General features: G+C 41.3%; 1 protein-coding gene across 1 annotated transcript; it reads left to right on the forward strand.

Annotated features, from left to right (window-relative positions):
* The first annotated feature begins 1,306 nt into the window (after positions 1 to 1,306).
* Positions 1,307 to 20,310, forward strand: pcp4b (Purkinje cell protein 4b). The gene is made up of 3 exons (XM_089013609.1): positions 1,307 to 1,414; positions 15,745 to 15,793; positions 19,748 to 20,310. The coding sequence occupies exons 1-3, from the start codon at positions 1,406 to 1,408 to the stop codon at positions 19,876 to 19,878; spliced, it is 189 nt and encodes a 62-aa protein (XP_088869735.1). The 5' UTR covers positions 1,307 to 1,405; the 3' UTR covers positions 19,879 to 20,310.
* The last annotated feature ends 742 nt before the right edge of the window (positions 20,311 to 21,052 follow it).

Raw genomic sequence — 21,052 nt, forward strand, 5'->3', positions numbered from 1 at the left:
GGCAAGGGTTGAAGTCTCCACCATTGTTTCCTGGCGAGTTGGACCTTTTGGGAGACTGTTGGCACTTCTAGAAGCAGTGCCTTGAAGGGGAGGTACTGTCATGATCTAGTTGGCGACCAACGGGTAGCGCTGTCAGGCCTGCCTGAAGCCTCGCAGGTGCTGGTCGTTCCAATCAGTGGCAGTCAAAAGGACTCCCGGCACGACCATTCGGCGTCGGGTCACTGTATGCAATTGTATGCATTGTGCATTGTGTGTGCATTGTATGCTGTGCATGTGTTTGTGTCACCATGGCGGACTTTTACTCTTGGTTTCCTTTTGATACTTTTTGATGTTTTAGATTTTCTTCCTGCTGACTTTATTTTAATACAATTTGTCAAACACCACCTCCTGCTCCCTCCTGCCTGCTTTTTGGGATCCACAACCGCCATCACCATCTTGCAAACCATGACAATACTAATATAATAATAATAATTATGATCATTAAATAAGAATAAGAATAAGAATAAGAATAAGAATAATTTGTATTATTATTATTATTATTAAGTTTAGGGCTAGGGTTAGTATAATAATAATAATAATAACAATAATAACAATAATAACAATAATAATAATAATAATAATAATAATAATAATAATAATAATAATAATAATAATAATAATATTAATAATAATAATAAGAATGTCTGTGTAAGCTCTCAGTCGTACAGGAGTGGTCCATCAGCGAACAACGCTGACAACGGCTCTTGTATAAGAAGCGAAACATCCGACACCTTCAAAGAAATACAGATGACGGCTGAAGAAACGGCTGAAGAAACCTTCTCATCAATACTACTACAACTACTACTACTACTACTACTACTACTACTACTACTACTACTACTACTAATAATAATAATAATAATAATAATAATTATTATTATTATTATTACCCCTTAATTAATTAATTAATTAATTAATTAATTAATTAATTAATAATTAATACCCCTCTGCAAAAACTGCAAAAACCTTTAGGAAGATTCACGTTATAAAGTGTGTCTTCCTAAAATGACCTCAGTGATGGTTGCAGAAGGGTTCAAAATGAGCTGTTGCTCCAAACAGGAACTTTGGGCGTGAAAGTGTTAATCCTGAAATATTTCCAAGTGATTCATGAATATCTGCCTCCTCCCTAAGGCTAATCAACGCGGCAGGGGGCTTCCACCGTGATGAAGAGTTGAAGGGGAGTTGGGTGGTGACTTTAGGGTGGGTTGGCAGGGGGCGCTCGCCTATGGCGCTGCTATTGGTTTATCCGCGACGTGATGACGCGGAGCAGTCGGCTTGAGGACTTTATAAAAGCTTCGGAGCGGGCGGCGAGTCACTCTACGAAACAAGCCTGTTTCAAGAACTAACGTCAACCTCAAGGTGCAACATGAGCGAGGTAAGAGCATCTGACGCGTTTTGGTTGGTTTTTACGCACAGTGGTAGTGGTTGCGCGCTACTTGCTAGTTGAATAATTGGACTATTTTTGTACATAAAGTGGATATTTGCGTGAATTTCTACCAAATGACAATGTTAATTGCAATTATAACATCGATGTAAGAGCCTTTTTTTTAAATTCCTAGACAAGAGCAACCAAAGTCACTTCAAAACAAATGATGCTCGTTTTTATTTTTTTTAATTGTTTAATTTAATTAAATATTTTTTTTTAACTGACATGCTTTTGGAATACAATGTCACAAGATGGCATTAGACATCCACTGGAAACTGACATCTCAATGTTAAAAAACAAGTTAGTTGACTGTTTGACTCAACTGTGTGAAATATGAATGTTTATGTCAAGGACATACACACATTCAATATGACACCAAAAGCCGTGTATTTGAATTCATTTCAATGGACAATTCTGAGCATGTTGTGCTGTGCATTTGAGCGTTGTGCGAAAAACGTTGCCAGTGAATGGATCAGGATATAGGAGAATCTCTTGTTGCATTAAGCATAACTGTCAACATCATCATAGAATATTTGTGTAATGGGAGCTCTAGTTGAGGGAATAGTAGGTGTACCGTGTGGAAATGAGTATGGCGTGTTTTACTGCACAATCCCCCGGTTGTGAGTAAACTGAGATACATTGGCTGTGCGATTCGCTGGATTTATTAAATTTCATGGCTTTCCACATAACAGCTACAGGAAATAAACTACATGTATTACAAAGATAAAGGTGGTCAGTTTGGATTAACAATGTTCATGAGGTACCAATACAAACATGAGAAACAGAAAAAAAGTTAATCCTTGCATACCCTAATAAACAATATGATTATTATGTAGTATCGTTAATGTAAAGTAAAAACAGTCAATAATTCCAATTGTTCTGAAAATGCTCATTTCTAATTTGTAGTATACCACAATCACTACAATATATACTTGATTCGGTAATTTGAAGGTGCAATGATTCTGCATTTTATTGTTGCGCAATTCCAATAAAGAAAAAGGAAAGGTCAGGTTCAGGTGAAAATTGTGCGTACACAAATAGCAAGCTTTACATTAAGGAGGACAAAAAACTTTCAGTGCACGATTGCGTTCAAATATATGTCTGTCATTACCTCAAATGACAAATGGAGACATTAGCAGCCTTCACCGCACGCCGTTCGTAACAAATTGTTTGCTGGATGGCTTAATAAAAGATGCATACCGGGTGTACACACGCACACACACGCACAAGAACTGTTTGAATAATCGAATCCCTTTCACTTGCAGCAAAATTACGAGCCTTTCATTTGTCGTTAATATACAAAGCAAAGAGATGCTGCTATTTCCGGTTGATTAATAAAGGTGCTACATTACAGCTACTGTCAGATGAGGTGAGAATGAGATCCTTATGTTAGTCACAGCAGCTAAGAGCAGAGTGAAGCCGATTCAACGTCTGAACTATGTAGAGTCCCCAAACATGACTAGAATAAATAAGAAGGAAGTTGTAGACGAATGAGTCAATGCCAGCCTCTCTGTCCCAGGCCACTCTCTTTCATAAACTCACAAGTAACGACATTAGGTCCACTCGATCCTACCATCCGTATCCACCCCATGTCCCCACAAGGACCAAGGGCATTGGGAGCCTAGATTCCATCCAGTGATTGAAATGGTGGGGGGGGGGGATACATGCTGGCACTCATATTATTGGACTGTTGACCGGTAAATTCGGTGGTGGGTTACAATAAATTCCATCCTTTGATCAATCCATCGATCCATCCTTCCATTTTCAAAACAGTTTTATCCTCCCATGGGTCGTGGTGGGTGCCTATGGACAATGTAGTGTGATCAATCAGAACTGCCATGAATGCCTTTGGAATGTGTGAGGAAAACGCACGGTCATGCTTGTCGTCAGTATTTTATCTCACCCAACTCACTAAACATGGTAAGCAAACTAATAGAAACAGACGCCAGCAGTGACCATTGCATAGTTAACATAGTATTGTTCATTGAATCCCCCTCTGACAATATAAAAACTTCAGAAATATTTTGTTATTGTGCCAAAAATAGTGTCCAGGAATGTAGCTGCACATTATCCCCTCAGGTGCTTTCCATCTTTACTTTTTAATTATACTCCACACTCTCACTCCCACCGCCTCTCCCTCTTCCACCCGAGACACAAGTGAACAACACCAAAAAAGATTAAAAGAGCCGCAGAACAAGTCCCTAAAGCTTCTGTCAGCTTGTGCATGTCAAAGAGAAATAAACGAGCTGACAACAGATAAAATGTCAGTTCCTCTCGATAGTGGCAAATCGCTGACTGGGATGTTTTAATCCCCTTTTAGCCCTTTGCACAGACAAGAGGTTAAGCTAATGACACTGCTACTAGACATGGTATACCCATTGCACTCGTTAAGGGCTTCCACACTAAAATATGTCCTTTAAAATACTATTTGCGCTACTAATTAAGCTTCTGTTACTTTGATATAACACTGCAATGAAAATGCCGCATCAAAAGGTTGTTGCATGTGTCTCCAAATTCGACCGTCTCGGTCTTGCGAGTGTCACCACTAACCGTTGCGCTAAATGCTATACTGAACTTGTTCCATCCGCATGATGCGAGTCCCCAACGAGCAAATCTGTCTTGTGTTGTACCTTTAAAAATATGCAGACATTGCACGAGTAGAGTCAAAACTTACACTTGAAAAAAAACCCTAAAAGTAACCTTTAATTGAAACTGATTGAGTGGTATTCATCAATAAAATTTACAAAAGAAATCTGGTTACTTTGGATTGATAATCTCACCAAAGTGATATAAAAGGTGAAGCGTACTTTAGGACCCACAGAGAGAAACGATAAACCCAGTACTTGTGTCTTGTCAGAGTTGAGGGCCAAGTCAAGAAGGCAAGAACCAAAGCCAGGAAGAGAAACCATATCAGGTGTACAGGAAGCTTGGGCAGCGGCAAACATGCCAGGGAAGGGAGCTGACAAACTGGCAATGTGTGGATCTGCAAACTGCCCTTTATGCTTCAGAGGAGAGTGTGGCAGACGAGGTGAAGACTGGCAGGTATGAAGGCGAGACAGGTGCAATGATTGAAGAGATGCCTCACCGACATGCACAACGGAAGGAAGGGGCGCACAGTGGAACTCTAAGGACAAACCCCATGGCTTGTAACACTACACCACCACTTCAATGGGAGCCTACAGCTGACACTAGATTTTTTCCCCGCTGTGTCAGATGAAAGGCAGTCATCAAAATCAGGGTCTTTTATAAAGATCAGGGTACTCAGGATTGTGACCCATGGTCATAAGCCTCCCAATCAACCAGGTACTGCAGACCTTGACCTCTACGTCTACTGCGGCTGATTGCCTGGTGAATGTTCCTGTGTTGGATATGTATTTGGAAAGATGATGCATTGTGACCATGTTACAATTATGAAGGCCCGGAGACCTTTTAGGGATAATGTTGGGCCGTCATCCCATTGTTTTTGCCATGGTTTGCAAGGTGGTGATGGCGGGTGCGGATCCCAAGAAGCAGGCAGGAGTGAGTAGAAGGTTGTTTGACAAATTGTATTAAAAGTATTAAAATTAAAATTAAAAGTATTAAAATAAAGGTCAGCAGGAACAAAATGTAAAACATCAAAATCAACTGAACAGAAAAAATACAAAGTATCAAAAGAAGACCAAGAGTAAAAGTCCGCCAAGGTTAAATAAACACATGCACAGCATGCAACAAACAAGCAGCAAACAATGAACCGACAACGGATGGTCGTGCCGGGTGTCCTTTTAAGTGACAGTGATTATAACGACCAGCACCTGCGAGGCTGCCGGCAGGGCTGGCGTCGCTACCCGTTGGTCGCCAATCTGATCGGGACGACCAGCACCTGTGCAGGTGCAGGCAGGGCCGACAGCGCCCCCCGTTGGTCGCCAACCAGATCATGACAGTACCCCCCCTGCTGCTTCCAGAAGTCCCAACAGTCTCCATAAAAGGTCCACTCGGCAGGGAACGATCGGTGGAGAGGGCAACCGCTGCCTCTCCAGCATACGACGGGCGGCGGCCTGATGGGAACGGGACTCGGCCTGAGGTGGACGAAGATGCGGCACGGATCGTCGTGGGCGTGAGTGCGATCCCTCTCGCACGTTCACGCGACGGCGCATGGCTCAACGTGGACGTCGAACTGCCAGGCGCAGAATGGCACCCCGTACGGCCGTATGGGACCAGGTTTCGGCCGGACGCCGACGTGGGCGTGAACTGCCCGGCACCGGGGGAACGACACCAGTCCAGAGCCGCTCCGGGATCCAGCGGTGAGTGAGGTCTCGGACTGACGTTGACGCGGACGTTGCACGGCTCGTCGTGGATGAGACTCAATTCGTCATGCACAACGACAGCGTGGCTGGACGTGGGCATGCACTGCCAGTCACCCAGTGTCACCCTGGACGGCCACCTGGAAGGAGGTCTCCGCCGGACGTTTATGTGGACGTTACGGCTCGTCGAGTGACGCAATTCAAACTCGACCAGGCTCGGGCTAACGTGGACGTAGCATTGCCAGGCACAGGGTGGAAATGAGACAGGTCCGATGTACCTGCGGGATCCGATGGTTGGTCGGTTCATTCTGTCACGGTTTGCGAGTTGGTGATGGCGGGTGCGGATCCCAAAAAGCAGACAGGAGGCAGCAGGAGGTTGTTTGACAAATTGTATTAAATTAAAGGTCAGCAGGAACAAAATCTAAAACATCAAAATCATCTGAATGGAAAAAATACAAAGTAGAAAAAGGAGACCAAAAGTAAAAGTCTGCCAAGGTTAAACAAACACATGCACAGCATACACAATGCCTGCAGCAAACAAGCAGCAAACAAGCAGCAAACAATGAACCGACAACGGATGGTCGTGCCGGGTGTCCTTTTAAGTGACAGTGATTATAACGACCAGCACCTGCGAGGCTGCCGGCAGGGCTGACATCGCTACCCGTTGGTCGCCAATCTGATCGGGACGACCAGCACCTGTGCAGGTGCAGGCGGGGCCGACAGCGCCCCCCGTTGGTCGCCAACCAGATCATGACAGTTTTCCTCTCTTGTTTGGTCTTCCACTAATATCCGGGTTGAAGCGCTTGCTCGCCATTCCGTTAATCAAGTGAGCTAGGGTCGGGAAACTTTTTGACTAAGAGCAGAATTTAACAACATGTCAGAATGTATTCTTTAAAATAATTGTGTGATAATACTCACCATTAATATGAATTGTTTTCCATTTGTCGTGATTGGGCAGCATGAATATGCCAGTACTGTTTTTGAATGGGAGGAATGTCGGTGCCATTTGACTGTCATCGTTGGAGAGCTATGGGGCCATTGTGCTTTTTTGCGCCTGTAATGGTCAGCATCTTCACAGCCCCGCTTTGTTCAGCGTAAAGGTCGTGCTGTTGGACAGTCTGCGGCTGGATGGATGCAAGGCTTGAGGAGCCCGCGATAAGAAGAAAGGAGCGCCAATGCGTATGTGCAACTGTCGCGGCTTGGAATTGAAGCGTATTTATGTGCGACAGGAGATGTCAGACAATCTTTTTTTCGTCAATGGATGCTACTGCTGCGTGTTTGCTTTCAACATTTAGCTTGTATTAGACGTGCACATTCCACCATGACGTCCTTGATCCAACGCCAGCTTGCCGGGTTCATCCGCGAAGTTATTGCTAGCTAGCCCGCACACTGCTCATTAGCTTGCACGCTTGCTTTCAGCAGTCTCTCGCAGAAGTATATTGAGGTACGTAGCATTGGGTTTGTCGACGTGCCACTGAGATTCGACTGTTTCATCGATGACATTGTTTTATTGCAAATTCGAATCACGGCAGAACCTGTTCTCTTCACAAAGGCGAATCCTTCGGTTCATTCAACCTGAAGTGTACAATGCTCATCTTTTTTCTTTTTCTTTTCTTTTTTTTGTTGGTCATCAACTTTGAGCCAATGACCGAGTGGACTTATTCAAAAGGGGGATTTTACCCGTTCCGACATCAACGGCAACATAAGTCAGTATCATCCAATCAAAATTGCTCCTGAAGCCAACTAGGCCAATATCCCCTCAAAATTGCTCTTTTAACCCATTGCAGCCTAAACAGGAAATGAGCAGCCAAAAAAGCCAGAATATTTTGTTTTATCTGCGAGACAGATGCAATCATCAAAAGGGCCATATATGGCTTGAGAGCCATCGGTTTCCGACCCCTGCCTTAGTGCTTTCTCACCATCAGAGTCATCAAGAGTTTAATCCTCCCAATCTATCCAAGGGTGAGAATCTACATTTATGACCCCATGGGGGCCACAAGATAAACTCTGCCGACCATCAAAGCCCCAAAAGGAACTGGTGTGTCACTATGTTCAGATGTTAAGCAGCTTTCGAGCGTGTTCTGCAGGATTATGGGATTTTTGTGGATTGTGTAATTCTGTTGTGTCGCAATCTCCCACATAGTTGGCATCTGCTTTCTCATTTGCCACTGGAGATGTGGATGAATCCCTCCCTGACTGGTTGACTTTTTAAAAAGGACTAAACTTGTTTTTATGTGGATATTCATTTGTGAGCCTGCTCTACAGGGCTGGTGGCAGTCATGGTCTCCAATACATGAGTCAAAATTGTAGACTACATTTTATTTTAGCCTGCCAATATTATTTAGGAAGGTTGGTGGTCTGGGCATGCTGTTATTGTATTAAGAAAAGCCTGAGAACATAACATAACATAATTATTTTTTTGTGGCATTGTCACCATGAATCGTACTGTGTAACAATTTTACATTATATATGTGGTGGCCTGATAGGCTAGTGGTTAGTTAGCATGTCGATCTCATATTGTAGAGGTGAAGGGTTTGATTCCGACTCTGGCCTCTGTGTTGAAATTTCCTATTCCTGCGTGGGTTTTCTCTGGGTGCTGCGGTTTTTCTCCCTCATTCCAAAAACATGCTAGGCAGGTTAACGGAACATTCTAAATTGTCCTCATGTATGAGAGTGGATGATTGTTGGGCCCATTTCCCATGATAAAAAAATTTGCTTTACCTCATCGATGTCATCATTGAGAATCTAATCAGTTTAATTATCAACCACACCATCCGTCACGATAGCAAAAATAGTATGAACGATGACAACAAACGTCAGAGTGGTGCATTGGGAGTTCTTTCCCTGCATGAGCTGATAATTGTAGCCATATCATTGGCGAACAGCATCCATGTATACATGAATTTATCTCAATAAATTATCATGCCAAATCAGCCATAAAACGAGCAGAGTGATTCCAGAAATGGGCCGAATGTTCGTATTTAAACCTTGTTTGGTGAAAAATCTCTTATTTGCACACTGTGTATAAGGCTCTCATGTAAATCACACATTTGAGCAAGCTCATCATGTTTCCCCGCATGCACCTTACAAGTTGAGGATGCTGCAAGCCGGGGGAATTAGCAAAGCGACATTCCTGCTGCATACTGCAAATTTACCCAGTACAAAATCATTACAGAATCACACCCTAGAGATTGAAGGCTGAAAATAGCACTTTGGCGACTGCGGGGGACGGTGAGGCAAGCTAATAAGTCGGGAGGTTGCAGAAGCCGGTTTGACCCTAAGAGAGTTTGAACGTGTGAGCCAATGGAAAGAATTTGTGAAAAGACACTGAATCTAATAACCTGGAATTACGACTGGAACACGGCAGGCTCCAAACAAATCTTGACAGAATCTGTTGAAAGGATTTGGGTTCCTTTCGAAATTCTGCGAGACTCCCAATGTCCAGCAGAAATTTGCTGTCATTGTTGCTGTCTCGACCTCCACATGACTTGACAGTCGTGGTTCTTTGCGGCTTTTGAGGAATTGGTGTTGTGACATGAATGATTAAGGGCTACTACTGTTTTGATTCATTTTGAGATCTATTTGGTAAACTGCCAATTCACACCATTAAAATTAAGTCCAATTAAAATGTTTCCTCATCCACCAATCTACTTTGAGAAAATTAACAACATGAATCGTGCGTTATTTATGTCATGATCTGGTTGGCGACCAACGGGTGGCGCTGTCGGCCCCCGCCTGCACCTGCACAGGTGCCGGTCGTTTCCAATCAGTCACACTCAAAAGGACACCTGGCACGACCATTCGGTGTCGGGTAATTGTTAAATGTCATTGAATGCTGTTGAACACATTGTATGCTGTTGGATGCAATTGTATGCATTGTGTGCAGTGCATGTGTTTGTTTAATCTTGGTGGACTTTTAATCTTGTTTTTTTTTTTGATACTTTGTATTTTTTCCATTCAGATGATTTTGATGTTTTACATTTTGTTCCTGCTGACTTTATTTTAATACAATTTCTCAAATACAACCTCCTGCACCCTCCTGGCTGCTTTTTGGGATCCGCACCCGCCATCACCACCTTGCAAAACGTGACAATTTATGATGGCTTGCTGATTGATGATCAGCTTTTCTGTCGGGCTAATCTTCACATGTGTGATCTGCTTTTCGCTTTTGGTGCCAAGGGAATGGCAGAGGATGGATTCATCACCGCTGCTCATAATTAGTCTTTAATTTGAACACCTTGCTCCTTGCAGTTCATTCCTGGGCTCTCCTGCCGCTTGACCCACAAAAACAGACGGGCGCGTTATCTGGGTCGCATTGTTACGTCGCACAATGTCACGTGGACCTTCTTACAGCTGATGTCCGCCTGGAACGAGATGGCAGCAAGTAGTAGAGTTCAACCGCCAACAGGCGAGCCTCTCGAAAGGGTCAACACTGCTCATCCAGATGGAGGAGTTAAAGCCATAACATTTCTCGGTTGTAGATGCCAACATTCCTTATGAATCAGATTTATGCAGATAAACCAACTAAGAAGCTTTCAACGTCCGATTGATTCTTTAATTCCCTCTTCTTACAAACCGGAAATGAGGATCTGACAAATTAGTGCGGATGCTGTACGGATCTAGAACAGCAAGACAATGTACATTCTGTGTTTCCGCTGTACAGTTTGGACATTAAAACAGCATCCTGGCATTTCCAGTGCGAGTACGTCTCAAGTTTTGCCATGGCAACAATGAACAGTAATGTAACACTTGCCACCATGGCGCTTTTGCGCCTTTGAGAGAAAAGACATAAATGGAGCAAGAGGGAAAAGTGGTCTTATTGGTGGCTGCTGAAAAGGGAAGCACTTTACATTTGGTCAGAGACAACAGCGGAACTTCCCTCAATCAGCAAAATATGAGGAGATTTAAATTACTGAGAAAGGAGCGCAATGGGGTGGTCTGAATAAAGTACTGAGTCAGAAAAAGGTACCTCCTCCAGCTGCGGCCATCAAAAAGTTGAACCGAACCCCTGACAAAATTGAAAGGCTTTTTTATTTATTTAACTACAGCTAATGAAAATTCATGTCATCTTAGCAAACGCTAAATAAACATCCAAAGAACAATGCATGTTTTAGTACATAATGTTTAATGCTATAATACTTAGGCTGAAATATTGATAAGAGTTTCCCCTTTATTTTTTCCAAAAGGTCGATCTATTTCTTTAATCACTACAAACAAGCATTTGTCGCGGAGTGAATGGCCTCATGATTAAACGTGTGACTGAGAACCACAGTAACTGGCTTTTGTAAATTGACTGGCTGATTGAACCTGAGGTCATCCCAATTCCTGACCATGCCGAACGTCATCTCACTTGCTTTCTGCTTAGTTAGGTCCCAACCTCACCACCATCCCAAATAGCGGAAAGTAAACCCCAGACGGAAGCAAAGCTTGCACTAAAGAGAGAAACACCATAAAATGTAATTTCGTCAATTTCAAGGTTCATTAAATTGTGCTACAGACGGGTGAGTTAGAAAAAAAAGAGTTTGACGAGACGATGTAAGGCTTTTTCTCAGCTTATATACGTAGAGAATAAAGATAGAAGCGGAAATTCACACCAATACATCTTCTACCTCCTTGCAGCATTACAGCAATAAGGACTCACCTACACTACTTCCTCTTCTTGAGTTTAACAAACAGCGGAGTATGTTAAAAAAAAGCAGTGCCGACTTATTGATCTAGCACTGATTTAGCAATGTTTCATGATGCCCTGTGGACTTCATGGGAATATGTTTTATGTAAGAGCCAATGTAGCTCACACGAAGAAATGTGGGTTGAAAGTTTTACACATGCTGTGTTGGTAGCGAAAGGGTGCACCATACAAGCCCGCATCGGTGAGGATGTGTATGTATGTATGTATGTATGTATGTATGTATGTATGTATGTATGTATGTATGTATGTATGCATGCATGTATGTATGTATGTATGTATGTATGTATGTATGTATGTATGTATGTATGTATGTATGTATGTATGTATGTATGTATGTATGTATGTATGGATGGATGGATGGATGGATGGCTGGATGGATGGATGGATGGATGCTTTTATTTATTTATTTGTTTATTTATTGATGTACATTATTTATTTATTTTATTTGTATATTTATATTTATATATTTATTTGTTCCAAATATTTATTTGATAAATTTTTTGGTGGCTTAATTTTTAATTATCTTCATAACAATAAGTTGTTTGTAATCATTCCTCCATCTCAAAAGAAAAGTCCCGTCCACCTAAGGATACAGTGCATATTCCTCTTGAAGTGCATTACAAAAGTACCGCCCAGAAAACGTGAAATCTGTTGTTCGTCATCGCAATTAACAAAACATGCAAACTAACGAGCAATTGAGGCCACTGGCAAATGGCAGCTTCCACCCAGCAAGAGAGCAACAGAGGAAGGAGAATTGGGGAGGGAAAAAAAGGAAGCGGATGTTGTTGCCGTCATCCGATGAATGTCAGAGAAGATCTATTCACATATTCGCAGATGTGCAACATGCTTGCAGTACAGCGTATGCAGAGAGCGCATCTTTTTGTTCAAATTCAGCTTGACTCATCCTTTGTGTGGGTGCGCCCATTTATTTGCTGTATTTGTGTGATTTCATTATTTCCCTTAAATTGAGAGCCCGGAGGCTTAAGTTGTCATTAAGGCTGAATTGTATGCCACAGAGGCATGCTGTGTACATGCATGTGTACGTGTGTGCGCGCACTTCCCCCAATGAACATTACATCCCTCTGAGGCCAATCGTGATAAATGAGAGATTCAAGTTGAATATCACTGCTCTCCATCACCCTCATCAGTGTAATTACGGCTTTTTGCTCCACTTGATTGGTTTCACATCCACATACCCATTTGTTCTTCTCACAGCTTGTGTGTGTGTGTGTGTGTGTGTGTGTGTGTGTGTGTGTGTGTGTGTGTGTGTGTGTGTGTGTGTGTGTTTGTGTGCATGTGTGTGTGTGTGTGCGTGTGCGTGTGCGTGCGTGCGTGTGCGTGCGTGCGTGTGCGTGTGTGCGTGTGTGTGTGTGTGTGCGTGTGTGTGTGTGCGTGTGTGTGTGTGTGTGTGTGTGTGTGTGTGTGTGTGTGTGTGTGCATTCTCCTGACAGGTGAGCTGATTTGTTGACCACTGTGTTTCTATGTGTGTGTGTGTTTCAAGCATTTCCCAGCTCAGTAATCTTGTTCACTGTTATGGCAATTTTCACTTGGCTCAGTCCCAGAGTTAGGGAGGCAGAACACTTCTTCCTCCCTGCTGCCTTGATAAGCGTGACACAACCTCAACACCTCGATGAGTGCAACATGTTCCATAAACGAAATGAACTAAAACCCACCCCTGGATGGGCCTACAATGTTTATCTGTAATTCCACTGTCAACCCAAATATGGTAGTGCACTATTTAGTTTGAGTGCAAATTGGGCTAAAAAAAGCTGACAAAAAAGGTTTAGCAGTTCAGCAAGGAGAGAATTTCACCAACAAAGCGCCAATCTGGTACAGTTGTTTTGGGCCATTCTTCAAAAATGTAGTTATTGCCCACATGAGCATCCAAGTGAAAATGTGTTTTACATAACAACACCAAATACTTACAACACATTGAGTCTGCCTATTATTCCACATGAAACAAAACATTATGCTATTGTATAATAATCGTGTCTTGTCTTTCGGTAAGCTCTATCTTAACTGTAGAACTAATAATAATACAGCAATTCCCCCCCACCAATATCCCATCTTTTTCTAGAATTAAAATCACCTTCTGTATATATCTTTTCGTCAATGGATGCTACAGCTGCCTGTTTGCTTTGTAAGCTTGTAGTTGACGTGCACATTCCACCATGATGTCCCTAATCCATTGGTGAAGAGACGCTTTGATCCTCTCCTCTTTCATCCGGAACTGCTTTGTGTAACAAAGAGGGTACAGAAAATGCTTAAGAATGAATGACTCTCTGTGTTTTTGTGTTGTCATGTTATTTGTTATTTGTTCTTTTTATTTTTTTGTTCTTTTGACTTCAAGACGGCGCCGCGAGAGTGGCTGCCTTTCCAGCAGCTCCTGTCTTTTGTTTTTCTACTTTCATTCCTTTCATAACTTTGCTGCTGTGAAATGTAAATTTCTCCACTGCGAGACTAATAAAGGCAAATCCAATCCAAGATACCCCCAATGACAAAGTGATAAGAATGATGGTTGACGGATAAATATAAACACTCAAGAAAGATAAAACTTGAATCACATTTTAAAAGGGCATATTGTGCATCCACCCCAAAAAAAGAGGACACTGTGAAGCTCAACCTTCCCTGGACCGCCCCATTCCTCTCGTTGGCATTGAAATGCAGCACACACTTCGAAATGCATTGAAAGCATTGAATTAGTAATGTCGGGGGGACGAGCCGAGAAAATAGGACAAATGTGAGGATGCCTTCTGGATTATTCGGTTTTTAAAGCCTTGATGTGAACAAATAGGAAACCTTGGGATGAATGGGGGGGGGGGGATATTATCATGAAAATGGTTCTGAGTCACCAATGTTACAAGTGCACGCTAAAACTGAATCATTTCCTATCGCTGTTTGGTTAACCTTCACAACACCCCAATGTGTTTCTAATTCGGAATGTCAGAAGTATGACGAGATCTTCAACTTAGTTTTTGTTGTTGAGAAGGGAAACAAGAAGAAAATGAACCTTTGAGTGGCTCCTCTTATGTATCTTACACAGATTTGGGTTTTTTATAAGGTAGAATCAAAATGAGTTCCATCCGAAAATGATAAGAGAAACTTTGTGAGGTTGAACGTCACCCTCCTGTCTGCATTTTAAAACACATTTTCTCAAGGGAAATTATAGAAATACAGTCGAATGTGTTACAGACATTAAATAGAAGTGTAAAATTAACGTAGAAGATTCAAAAAGTACCTTTAGAACGGGGGTTCTTACCCTTTTTAGAGGTACCGAACCCAACCAGTAAATTTGCACATTCAACGAACCCTCCATGAGTGAAAACTATAGATTTATTTTAACAGATTCAAGATAAAAAAACAATACAGTTTTTATTAAAAACATGAAAAAGTTAATATATCAAAATATAAGTACACTTTTTTATTGTACGCCATACTATCCCAGCATTCACATGTTGATTACAAATCGAACTACATTTCCCACAGCACTGATTGGCCAAGCAATGTCATGTGATCATTTGCAGCAAGTGATGGCCAAGTGGGCTTGTCAACTAATTAACACGTTGAGTCGCTTGTGTCTTACCCTCCATGATCGATGCTTTGTCGAAGTCCTGAGACCGACTCATTGAACCCTTAGGGTTTGATCGAGCCCAGGTTAAGAAGCAGTGCTTTAGAAGGAACTGCAAACTCACTTGCATGGTAATTTAAAGTCGGACACGGATGTCATAGTGGCCACTTGGACACAATCTTCCAACTGTCCGTGTGTGTCAAAGATGCGCTGCATGCCGAGAGGGTGATTGGGTGAAAAACATATTGTTCAAACATATTGTCTGTTTGCTGTCTAAATGTGTTTATGAGTTGGAAGATAGCTGACCTATCGCAGCATTTGTAAACACATGCTCTGGGTCTGGGATATAACTTGAGAGAGATGCGCACCTGATGCTGAATTATTGAACAAGTCGCAGATGTGAAGGAGAACGGGGAAGGATGTGATGCAATAAGGGTATATGCTGTACTGCGGAATGCCTGGCTTGTGAAACAAATGTAACCACAACTGCACCTTTTTTCAGATATTTTCGGTCAAAACAATATAGATGTATTGAAAACGTGTGCTGTCAAGAAGTGGACATTGGTTGCTAATTAAAAAATAATAATGACTCTAGTCGTAAAAAATAGCATAATGTCATTTATACCACAATGGTTAACTTTTGCTTTAAATGGGTTACTTTTCCAAACTTTATCTTTTAAAAAACATTGTTGTAAAAAAAAAAAAAATATTGTTGACCAAATGATTTCTCTTCTCTCTGCAGAGGCAAGGAGCTGGGCCTGCGGCTGGCAACGACAAAACCTCTGGACAAGGTAAACTGCATTCTCATTCTAGAGGTCAAACAACAAGGATCATACAGCGAACCTTTAGATAAAAAAGTGCATTTGGGAAGCCTCGCTCGACACATTTAGATGTTGTCATCATCTGTTCATCGCAAAGGTGCAAGTGACAAGAGGCTAAAAGGGTTTTGGAGAAAAAAAATCTCTACGGCCTTGATTTCAACACAGTCTAAGAGGCAACCAGAAAGACCAACCAATAAAAGATAGTGGTTCACATAAGCAGTACAATTTATTGCATTCTGATTAAAAATTAGAGAAAAGTAAAAATTGCTCTGCATATTGAGTATGTACATAGATTTGATTTGATTGCATTCGGAGAATATCAAACACAATACAGAAGAGGAGAAATTTTAATCAAATATAAAAATCTTTTTTTTTAAGTATATGATTTGTGCACTGGTGCAACTTACATGATGTCAGAGTAACCCAGCACGTCCCTTGAGATATCTTGGAGCATTGTTGCTTATTTAAGAATAGCCTGACATCCTCTCGAGACATTGTCACATTTTCATCGGGGCTGAACCCAAAATCTAACGAGCTCCAGTACATCAGTGAAAATAGGCATAATTACAAATATAAACCCATATCTGAAAATCACTTTGCTGCTGTGAAATGTAAATTTCTCCACTGTGAGACTAATAAAGGCATATCCAATCCAATCCAATCCAATCCAAAATGTTTTTTCTCTCTAAATTAAGGCAATAACTGGGACATTGCAGGAAGAAGGAGAGGGAATGATTGAATGAGGCAGACGCAAGGATAAAACCACCGAGTTTTATATCATGTATTCATGGTGAGCTTTTAAAGGCGCACGTCCAATGAGTGACAGTGACGCAGGCTGAAGGACAGCTGCCATCACGCGCACACACACACACACACACACACACACACACACACACACACACACACACACACACACACACACACACACACACACACACACACACACACACACACACACACACACACACACACACACACACACACACACGCATTCTTACTTTATGGGACCCAAGGGCTTGCCTTCAGATCTGATTACAAACTGACCATGGCAGGGTGTTACATCATTGTCGACATGGCAGTGACATACAGTCCACAAATTTGAAAAAAAGCTCATCTGTCACTTCCTGGTAATATGTTGTCCCTTGAGGTAAGGATTGTGTGAGTGAGAGCAGGACAGCTGGGCCATCCGTCAGCAGGCTACTGAGAGCGCTGTTATTTGTTTAAAATGACACGTTGTTCAGCAAAATAAATGTTGCATAGATGGGACCTTTCAGACTGCGTGTTCTGCTGTTGCCTCATACAAATGCCTATTTTTTTCTCTGAAGTCCCCTAACCTTGGTTAGAGTATGTGGCAGTGATTTGCAGCATTCTCATAAATTACTTTGAGCAATCACAGTGTGACCCAGTCACTGGTGTAAAGACACGGTTGTGATGACCCTCATCTTGAAATCCTCGAATGAGAATATGCACGATTAGATTTGCTTAAGCCCGAGGAAGCAAAAAAAAATAAAAAATCACTTATCAGGCTTCCTGTTAATCTCTCTGTCAATAAACCAAAGCAGACGCAAAGCAAAGAACGTCATCGACTGGTAATATCTTTTGTAATTGATCGTGCTGGAAATTACTGCAGAGATTTGGATTCTACTGCTTTTCCACGCGTATGTTAAGACAGATAATCACAGACCTCTACGACATTGTCATTTGGTGTGTGTTTATAAAGTAATTTGCAAACTTGTAACGCAAACATTTTCTGTATTCTCAATATTTTCCTAAAAACAGGTTTGTGAGGGTTCCTTTATGAAAAAAAATATATTCCGATAGTTACTGTTTAATACAGTAATACAGTAACTGTATTGTAAATGTATTGTAATTGTAAATGTAGTTTCTAATGAAGTTACATTAGAAACTATTAGTTATTTATATGTATAAAAAATATATACAGTATATATATATATATATATATATATATATATATATATATATATATATATATATATATATATATATATATATATATATATATATATCTCAGCGGGACAGGACAAGGAGCGTAATGGGCGACAGGTTTGAATGCAAACAAAGGTTTTAATAAAGGGTTTCAGGCGTCTCTTCCAATACTTAAATCATAATAAAGTCTCTTCTGAGGTGAAACTGAAGACGGAGTTCTTTTCCATGTGTTTATAGGCCTCACCCCTCTTGATGTCCTTCCTAGGTAGCCTAGCCACCTTTAGCAAGGGTCCTAATCCAGTGTTCTGTCGTATGTTCCCAACTGGCGATAAGTTCCATGCAGCAATCAGTTTCTCCACAGAGCACAGCAATGGAGCTTGTCTCCCCGGCCTCCACACTCAGAGAGTCTCTGGCTTAAAAGCCCTGCTTGCCAATCAAGCCGTGATCAGCCACAGGTGTGGGGTTTGAATTGCTTCCGTCCACCAGATGGGGCCAAAACTTTCTCTGGGTGAAGCCATCTTAGGGGAATGTACATATTTGCCCTCCAGGACCCAGCCTCTCGTGACATCAATATATATATATATATATATATATATATATATATATATATATATATATATCATTAAAATGGGAATAATCCGTCCCCGGGTTTTCATAAAATATAGTTTTTAACTAAATAAGCCTTAAAACTACACACAACATACCTTATTCTATGTATAATAAATGTGCTATTGTATTGTAATGAAAGAAATACAGTGAATTGTGGGTTTTCTTCGGTCTCATCATAGTAAAATTATCAGCAAAAAGCTCCAAGTAGGCGATCGACGTGTGCATTCAATGAGAGGGGGTGTGCAAAGTAGCGCCGGCTGGAGCGCTGTTCGGTCGTGTGCTTCCGCCGAAGATCACTCCGTCAGCCGTGGTGGGTGTGTATTATGAAAATAGTGCTTATTATAAGGTTTAATTTTCATAAATTAGAGGTTCTTAAGACGAAAAATTTGTAAGATAAGGTGTTTGTAAGTTGAGGTCTGACTATATATATATATATATATATATATATATATATATATATATATATATATTTTTTTTTTTTTTTGGAAGGAGGGAGAGGGTATATCCGGTATATGTATATATTATCCGGTATATGTATATATTACAATAAAATTTAATATAACACATCAACTTACAGATTGTGAGAGCAAGTGCTCCTCCTCCTCCTCCGGCTTTGAATAGGCCCATGAATGATTCAATTTAGTTCACCTTAAGAGATCAAAGTTATCCTTTTTATAAATAGATTGCAGTGGGCTCTTAGCGATGATGACCCAATTCCTGCATCTTTTTTAAATTAGCTTTACTGTAATAATAATAATAATAATAATAATAATAATAATAATAATAATAATAATAATAATAATAATACATTTCACCTATAAGCGCCTTCCAAAACTCTTAAGGTCACTGCAGTCACAGGATAAGTTTTTCTGTGTGTGAGCAGCGGTGTATAAGGCATACCCAACAGCCTGACTGTTCTTCAAAAGATGACACTCCGCTTTATACGCAGGCGCGCCTTATGTGTGAAGTAATATTAAGCCACAACAGGTCTTGCACTACTGTCAGCAGTCAACGACTCCATTTCCCGCTACAGAAGTAGTACTGTATTGTGTAACCCCAGCCTCTACTGAAGCGCCTTATAATGTGATGTGCCTTATACGTATTTGGACATCTTTTATCTATTTATAAATTATATTTGGAAAAAAAATATTTAATTGAAGGTGCGCCTTATCGTCCAGTGCGCCTTATATATGGAATATTTTAGAAAATACACCATTCATTGAGGGTGCGCCTTATACTCCGGTGTGCCTTATACACTGGAAAATACGGTACTTAGCTCATGAATTTGGGAGGTCGGCCATGGCAATCGTCTGGCTTTGAAACTACACTGCCTTGTGTAACTGCCTCGATGGTGTTCCTCACCCCCAGATGCATCCAAGGCGGACGTCCCGGAGGACTTTGACATTGACATGGAGAACCCAGAGACTGAGAAGGCGGCCGTAGCCATCCAGTCCCAGTTCAGGAAGTTCCAGAAGAAAAAACGTGACGAGAAGTCGTAGTGGGCGGCGACTGTGACACCTTGACATTTGCATGAGTCGTACCTGTTTGAACTCCAGTCATAATGGAGTTTTTAGGGGGAAAGCGAAGGAACGCAACACCCTCTTAAACATGTCTGTGGAAGAAAAAAAACACATTATATTATCCCAGTCCTATTTATTATTAATCAACTGCTGTAAGAAACATTTTTTCCTTGTCGTATTTGTCCGTTAGATCGTGAAATAGTGTTTGTGATGGGATTATTTTGTTTATTATTATTTTCTTTTTGGGATGGGGGGTGCATCCCAGCCTCATTAGTTCCCAAATGAATCAATATGGCGTTGGAGCAAAATGTGCATTTGAGTGACAATGTTTTTATTTTTAAATAGCCCGCATCACATTCTAGCAGACCCGCATGTGCACACTGAAAGAATAAAGGCCATTTGTGGAACAAGTTCCTTGTGTTTGTACGATGTGTGGATTTTAATTCTGTCATAACTCACCATTTAGTCAGCAAACAATGTAAAAATGCTGTACTTCAACGTTGTATCAATTGTCTCCATATCGCTAATATACCGAGAGAGTCAATATTGTGAAAATGTATTACATATGTATATGAAGTTGAATGCAAGTGTAAAGTTTTCATCCTGGAATTTAGATGCAGTTGTGATAGTTAGAAACTCTCGTGCATATTGAGTAAACCGGAACGGTTTTACGGTTTTAGCCTAATTACATGTTGGTATATGCAATCCGATGTGGGCCGTTTGCACCGAGGATGAAACTGCAAAATTCATAGCAGGCTTTCTGTTCCGCTGAGCCAGAAAACATTGGAGGGTGGGTATTGCGGATGGGGCAAATTCATTTTTGTGCTTGCGGTCAAGTGACTGCGACATTGAATGTGGATCTGCCCCAGATGTGGAGCTTTATGAAATGAAGGTTGCCTGATCAGAATGCAGAGATAAACGCGGCATTTATGGAAATTAAATGTTGGTAATGTCTTGATGCTACTGGAATCGATTTCACACCACGCGGATAATATTCATATTTAATCATCTACGTAAGGTTTCAAAAAAGTGATTTTCCTGATTGTGCCACGCATGGATGGATATGGAAGTGTATAATTCCGTATGCGCTCATCTTGCATCGCGCCACTGAAATCTACTTACTTTCAGTCATTACATTTACATGAGTCATTCG

The sequence above is a fragment of the Hippocampus bargibanti genome, linkage group LG14, assembly GCF_051943395.1.
Source record: "Hippocampus bargibanti isolate YZ-2025 linkage group LG14, ASM5194339v1, whole genome shotgun sequence".
Taxonomy (NCBI): domain Eukaryota; kingdom Metazoa; phylum Chordata; class Actinopteri; order Syngnathiformes; family Syngnathidae; genus Hippocampus; species Hippocampus bargibanti.

What these genes read in the sequence shown, in the direction of transcription:
- pcp4b (XM_089013609.1), top strand. An exon ending in CGACAAAACCTCTGGACAAG is followed by an intron (nt 15,794 to 19,747) that starts GTAAACTGCATT and finishes CCTCACCCCCAG; the next exon opens with ATGCATCCAAGGCGGACGTC.